The sequence below is a fragment of the Solanum tuberosum genome, unplaced genomic scaffold, assembly GCF_000226075.1.
Source record: "Solanum tuberosum cultivar DM 1-3 516 R44 unplaced genomic scaffold, SolTub_3.0 scf00901, whole genome shotgun sequence".
Lineage (NCBI taxonomy): Eukaryota > Viridiplantae > Streptophyta > Magnoliopsida > Solanales > Solanaceae > Solanum > Solanum tuberosum.
The window spans coordinates 6,090-13,877 of record NW_006239887.1 but is presented as its reverse complement, the minus strand read 5'-3'; the positions used below and the strand labels follow the sequence as shown (position 1 = coordinate 13,877).

The 7,788-nt window shown below is 32.5% G+C and overlaps 1 protein-coding gene and 1 pseudogene across 1 annotated transcript; both read left to right on the top strand.

The window, feature by feature from the left end:
* Positions 1–38: 38 nt before the first annotated feature.
* LOC107059225 (probable LRR receptor-like serine/threonine-protein kinase At3g47570) lies at positions 39–1,502 on the top strand. The gene has a single exon (XM_015305713.1). It carries the CDS (start codon positions 77–79, stop codon positions 1,148–1,150), a length of 1,074 nt encoding a protein of 357 aa, XP_015161199.1. The 5' UTR covers positions 39–76; the 3' UTR covers positions 1,151–1,502.
* Positions 1,503–2,213: 711 nt separating this feature from the next.
* On the top strand, positions 2,214–7,782 carry LOC102596219 (LRR receptor-like serine/threonine-protein kinase GSO1; annotated as a pseudogene).
* The last annotated feature ends 6 nt before the right edge of the window (positions 7,783–7,788 follow it).

Here is a 7,788-nt window from a genome sequence, read left to right as displayed (position 1 = left end):
CCAAGGGTTCGCTTGGGGCCAGCAATGGTCTTCGAGTGCCGGTCCCGCCCAGGGTGTAGGCTCGGGGCGTGACACAATGAATCAATTCACAAATGGAATTCCTAGAGAAATTGGAAGAATGCAAAATCTGATGGATCTTTATTTGCGACACAACAAGTTGCAAGGATCTATACCTGACTCAATGAGCAACATGGTAGGCTTGGAATTTCTAGACATTTCTCATAATAATATATCGGGAACTATTCCCATGTCTTTGGAGAAACTACAATACCTTGAGTGTTTCAATGTTTCATTCAACAAGTTGCACGGTGAAATACCCTCGGGGGGTCCTTTCAAGAGCCTCTCGAGTAAATTTTTCATCAACAATGAAGCATTGTGTGGTTTGTCAAGGTTTAATGTCCCACCATGCCCCACTTCATCAACGCATAGATCAAATACGAAAAAATTGCTACTTCTATTTCTTTTGCTAGGAATAGCAATTGTATTGGTTCCTATCGCCTTTGTGTTCCTGTGGATAAGGTATAGAAGAGGTAAAAGAGCTCCTCAACAAGCTGATTCATTGTCTATGGCAACAACAGAAAGAATTTCATACTATGAACTGCTCCAAGCAACTGATTCGCTTAGCGAGACTAATCTGATTGGTTCTGGAAGTTTTGGCTCTGTTTACAAAGGCGTTCTCAGAAGTGGGACTGCCATTGCAGTTAAAGTGTTCAATCTGCAACTGGAAGCAGCATTCAAGAGTTTCGATACAGAATGTGAAGTTTTGCGCAGCATTCGCCACAGGAATCTTGTGAAAGTCATCACCAGTTGTTCCAACGTTGATTTTAAGGCTTTAGTGCTCGAGTATATGCCTAATGGAAGTCTTGACAAGTATTTGTATTCGCACAACTACTTCCTAGACATCAGGCAGAGACTAAGCATTATGATAGATGTTGCTTGTGCGTTGGAATATTTCCATCATGGGTGCTCTTTACCTGTGATTCAGTGTGATCTAAAGCCTAGTAACGTCTTGCTGGATGAGGATATGGTTACCCACCTAAGTGACTTTGGTATTTCAAAACTGCTTGGTGAAGATGAGATTGATTTATACACAAAAACCTTAGCAACATTTGGTTATGTAGCACCGGGTACGTCTCTTTGTTTTTGCTAATTTGAGCATTAATTTTCCGTCTTTTTTTTTCAATCAAGAAAGTATATTGCATCTTTAAATTAATTGTTTGACTGTAGAGTACAGACTCGGACACGACTCGGAATCATGACCTGCAGGTCCCGCAGAGGCAACTTTAGCATTGCTCCAAGGCATATTGATTATTCTACTTTACATTACCTGTTGAAGGGACTTTAAATGCCTTATCTATTCGAACTTTTGACTGGATTGATGAGATTCGACTGGCCACCCAATCCCATCCGGAAATGCTTACCATTAAACATGACATTGAGCACCAAACTGCTACCTCGGCTCAAAGTAATTAGAGGCCTAAAGCGAAATTTCAATTAGAGGCCTAAAATCTAAATAAACTTCATATATATTTATTTAAAAATTATTTTTCTAACTTTTAGATTTCAATTAGAGGCCTAAAATCTAAATAAACTTCATATGTATTTATTTAAAAATTATTTTTCTAACTTTTTAGATGTAAATTTTTTCAATCAGTTTGTCAAATCTTTAGGACCCACGTAACTTGGAAAATTTTCCTAAAACAATAATTTAGTAGAAGGCAACTTGGGAGGTCTTTGGACTGATTAGAGGAATAATTTTGCCACCAATTATAGAGAAAATAAGAGACTTAGTTGACTTGCACAAGTCTTTGGATGATTAGGAGAATTTTTGCACCATTTTGCATTTCTGATTGATTAGGTATTTTTATTTTTTTTTAAATCAAAGACCACATGGGTCAAGAATTTTGTTAAACTAAAAGAAAATATATACAAAATCATGTGGGTTGCCTAAGTGAACAGCCCACCAAATAAATAAACAAAACAATAAAAGACAACACCTACCAACTAAGAAATATCAAAAAACAAAATTAGGAAAGTGGAAGTTGAAGAGTATTTGCAGGTGCAGCGTCTCTTCCTCGATACATCATCAAATCGGAGCTGAAACTCGACTTCAATTCGGCGTTATTGTATATCCTTGAACCCCTTTGGTATTTTGTCTACTCGCTTCTATTCAGATTAGGTAGTATTAGTATTGATATGAATAAATAAAGTAATTTATTTTTTTTTAAGAAAAATAATCATGTTGATCCCATTGCTATTTAAAGCCTCAATACCACATGTTACTAGCGATATCATTTTTCTATTAATATTTGCACTAATGGAGAAAGCCTTCACATTTTTCCTCTTGACAATACTCTTGTTGCTTCACTATGTTATGACCCAAACCAACATTACGACTGATCAATTAGCTCTTCTCTCTTTGAAATCCCAAATTAGTTCAGACCCTTTTCATTACTTGAATGAAAGTTGGTCTCCCGCTATTAATGTTTGTCGTTGGGTTGGAGTCACTTGTGGTTCTCGTCACCAGCGAGTGAAGTCATTGAATCTATCCGACATGACTCTTACAGGCACTATTCCCCGCGATTTAGGAAACCTCACATTTCTTATTTCTCTTGACTTGGGAAGCAACAATTTCCATGGAAATTTGCCTCAAGAAATAGCACGCTTGTCTCGGCTTAAGTTTCTTGATTTAAGTTTCAACAAATTCAGAGGGGAAATTCCTTCTTGGTTTGGGTTTTTAGAACGACTTCAAGTTTTAAATCTTAGAAGTAATAGTTTCACTGGTTTCATTCCCCCGTCACTCTCGAATGCCTCAAGGTTGGAGACTTTAGAAATATCTGCCAATTTACTTGAAGGAAACATCCCGGAAGAGATTGGCAATCTTCACAACCTGAATTTGTTGTCCATACAACATAATAAGCTTACGGGTTCTATACCATTCACAATTTTCAATATTTCTAGTATCGAAGTCATCGCATTTACAAACAATAGCTTATCAGGAAATCTTCCCAATGGTTTATGCAATGGTCTCCCAATACTCAAAGAGCTTCGTCTATCAGTAAACAAGCTTCATGGTCATATGCCTAAAAGCTTGTCAAATTGTTCACAACTTCAAAAGTTGTCTCTATCCGGAAATGATTTTGATGGACCAATACATAGTGAAATTGGAAGATTGAGTAACTTGCAGATATTGTATCTTGGAGCTAACCATTTCACAGGTATGTTTTATCTTTCTAGTTTCAGGACACGTGTGTGGTCATCTAAATTGACATAAATTGTTTCAAATTATCATTGTATTAAAAGTGTGTGGTTATAAAAAATTGACATAAATTGTTTCAAATTATCATTGTATTAAAATAGATTTATAATTAAATTACATGAATATCGTTCATTTTCAAACAAAAAATAGTTCAAATAATTGGAATCTACTCTGGGATACCAATAACAAATTAAAATATGACAACAAAGTATCTCTTCTCCAAATGAAATAAAAGATGATAATATTTAGTATTTTAAAATACTATAATTATAAACACAAATTAATATATGTATATTCTTATCTCATATGTTAATTACCAGCAAGACAAAGTTCAGAGAAATGAAGAAAGATGAAAAATGAATAGGATTTGATAGCCACTTCATAGAGTTAATTAAAATAATATGAAGTCTACAATTTATAATCAATATTAATTTTATTTATTATTAAGGGATCATATCAAGTATTGAATCCTACCAAATTAATTTTTTCAAAAATGAGCTTAGAATACAGAAACATAGCATCAACAGAGTGACAACTTAAAATATGAAAGGGTATCAAAAGTTGAAACATTGAATTTGTTTTTCTCAAAATGAGACGCAAGGATAAATAAATAAGGATAAATATTTATATCACTATTTCTTTGGTGAATTAAAGAAGTTATTAATAATTTAATTATATGTTAGTTTCTTCATTTCAAATTATTGATTGTGTTTCAATCTTGTACACCCCTTAAGAAAAAATTGATAAAAAAATGTAGTTTTATCTATTCTATCGTACACACCCCTTACAAAAAATAAACATAAATAAGACAAATATTCAAAAAAAGTAAATTACTAAAATTTAATTGTGTACATATTCAAAATGTTTAAATGGATTTATAAGACAAATATTTGAAGTATTTAAACTTTTTATTAGTTTATTAAGAATAGAATATTTTAAAAAAATATCTATAAAATTTTAAACGATGTAACACATAATTATATTGAAAATTGCTCAAAGTGGTAATAATAAGGTGCCTTATTTAGTATATAAATCTTTATATGTTAGTGTATATAGTATTCTACTATTTAAATTACTTTTATCATGATTAAAACTATTGTCGCCAATATGACATGAGGTTTAACAATGCATTTTAAAATATATCTTGATTGCACATAACCCATCATATATGCATACGATGCCAATAATAACATTTACAGAAAACAAAATGGTATAAATCCTTCTTACAAATATTTATCAGATCCTAATAATCGTGATTGAACCTGAAAAAAACCCTATTCAATTTATGTGTCAAACTGTTAATCCAAATACAATATAATTTATATATTCTTATTATAAAGCTCTAGATCTTATTAAAATGAGAATTTAGAATCAAAACATAAGGACAAATTAAGACAATGAATGAATGTAGTCACGATTGTAATAGGGTGTACACCAGTTTATCCGAAGAGGAAAGTTGTATGGGCTAACAGATGTTATTGGCATACTCCTATTAAAATCTGCAGCGTATATAAAACTTCTCAAATAAAGGTCACCTTTTTCCTCATAGTACATGAAACTTCACATGTTGTCCAAAAGAAAATTACAATATAATTAAAGTGTCAATTACAATAAATAGCAAAAAAAAATAGATATAATTATTGTATTACATAAATCTAAAAAAGTTGTCTAGATGATGGTATCGACAAATCACTCGAAGCAGATAACATCCTATTATAATTTACAATATGTAAGGCCAAAAAAGAATATCTTTTTCGTAAATCAAGAATGAGAATTAGACAAATTGTTACTACATATTCTGTCTAAATGATGAAACTAACTTTACCATCTTGTAAAATAATTGGATGGATAGTTGCCATTTACCTTCGAGTAATTTGACTGTCATATGAAATTTAGTTTTTCAACTTCCTTTATCCATTTGAGGAAAAGGAGTGGTATTTATACTATTTTATAGTAGTTCAATTGGAGAAGTCTAAATTGGTTAGACTAATTTTAAATGTCCTATATTCATTTACAATGAATGTTGTGTGCATTGAATTTCATCTCTTAGAATTCTTCATGCTTTGACAAAAACGTAAAAATGTTTTGAGTAAAGTACGTGTTAGGGTTTTGCCCTGATTTTCTTACCTTATTTGAAGTTAGGTTTTCCTAAAAGAAAAGACAAAACATTACCAAAAATGTATTTACTTTTCATGAAAGGAAATATATTTTTCTTCCATATTTGGTTTATTCTTTCCTTAGAGGAAAAGTTTGGAGATCTATAAATTGAAGATCTCTATTCCCATAACACAACACAATAGCATCCACAATGTAGACGTTTAAGAGTTTATCTTATGGGGAGATTTATTCTCTCAATATTTTAAATATTTTTCTCTTATATTAGTTTTCATATTATGATATTATATTTTTAGTATACGTTTTTGTTATCTGATTTATCAACTCTATGATTTGCAATTGTAAGTTTTCGCATTACGTCCTAATCACCTTGAAAACCCAATAGTACGAGTCATTCTCATTCACATATCTTACTTAATTCCATCATTAAATAATTTAATGCACATTGAATACTTTTAAAACTGATTTCATCTATATCTAATTAGTTATTAAAATATATATTTGGTTTTGTAAAAGAATAATAATAGAAATAGTGTTTTGAAGGGTAAAAAGGTATTTTAACTTTTCATTTTGATGTTCCCATTTTTAGTATGATATGATATGATATGATATGATGATGATGATATATATATATGAGATGAGATGAGATATGATATGATGAATGCTAGTACTATTGTATCTAATTACCTTAGATCTTTTTTTATTACACATTAAATGCAGGGATAATTCCACAAGAAATCGGAAATCTTGTTAATTTGATGAAGTTAGCCGTGGAGATAAACCAGATTACCAGCTCTATCCCGATCTCCATATTCAATATCTCCTCATTGCAAGAAGTTTCACTATGGAAGAACAATCTCAAGGGATCCTTACCACGCGAGATTGGCAACTTAACCAAGATGCAATTTTTATATCTAGAGGAGAATAGGTTTACTGGTACGTATACATTCAATTTAAGTGATAGCAATCTAAACAGTTTAAGAGATAAACTCATTCTTTCTTCAGGTGAAATACCCAAAGAGATAAGAAAATCTCGTTGAGTTGGAGGAACTTTAATCTTGAGTTGAATAGTTTTAGTGGTTCACTTCCAATGGAGATCTTCAACATATCACGACTGAGAATAATGTCTCTTTCAGCCAATAATCTATCAGGAACTCTACCACCAAACATAGGTTCTACCTTACCCAACATTGAAGAGCTTTATCTGCATGGCTTAACCAATCTTGTTGGGACTATTCCTCATTCTATCTCCAATTGTTCAAAGCTTAATAATCTAGAGCTTTCACAAAACAAACTCACAGGATTGATTCCCAATTCTCTTGGATATTTGACTCATCTACATTACCTAAACTTGCAGAGAAACAATTTAACCAGTGATTCATTTTTAAGCTTCCTCACTTCCTTAACCAATTGCAGAAATTTAACATCTCTTTATCTATCTTTCAACCCTCTAAATGCCATGCTTCCGGTCTCCGTAGGGAACTTCTCCAAATCTCTTATAAAGTTTGATGCCAATGCTTGCAACATCAAAGGCAAGATTCCAAATGAAGTTGGAAACTTAAGCAACTTATTAGACCTTGATCTTTCTGATAATAACTTGATTGGATCAATTCCTACATCAATTCACAACATGAGAAGCCTTCAGCGCCTGGACTTGAGAAACAACAAGCTTACGGGATTTATTGGAGATAATTTATGTAAATTGCAACATTTGGGAGATATTTACTTGGGTCAAAATCAACTTTCAGGAGCACTTCCTAATTGTTTAGGGAATATTACGTCCCTTAGGTTCTTACATCTTGATTCCAATAAATTGAGTTCCAATATACCAACAAGCTTGGGGAATCTTAAAGATCTAATAAAGCTTCACTTATCATCAAACAACATGGTTGGTTCTTTACCACCTGAAATTGGAGGATTGCAAAATCTGGTGCATCTTTCTTTGAGACACAACAAATTGCAAGGATCTATACCTGACTCAGTGAGCAACATGGTAGGTTTGGAATTCCTAGACATTTCTCATAATGATATATCAGGATCCATTCCTATGTCTATGGAGAAACTTCAAAACCTGAAGTATTTCAATGTTTCTGTCAACAAGTTGTACGGTGAAATACCCTCGGGGGGTCCTTTCAAGAACCTCTCGAGTCAATTTTTCATCGACAATGAAGCATTGTGTGGTTCTTCAAGGTTTAGTGTCCCACCATGCGCCACATCATCAAAGCATAGATCAAATAGGAAAAAATGCTTGTTCTATTTCTTGTGCTGGGAATTGCACTTGTATTTGTTCCTATTACCTTTGTGTTCCTATGGATAAGGTATAGAAGAGGTAAAAGATCTCCTCAACGAGCTGATTCATTATCTATAGCAACAACAGAAAGAATTTCATACTATGAACTGCTCCAAGCAACTGA

Coding starts and splice junctions, on each gene's coding strand:
- LOC107059225 (XM_015305713.1), top strand. CDS start 77: ATGAATCAATTCACAAATGGAATTCCTAGAGAAATTGGAAGAATGCAA.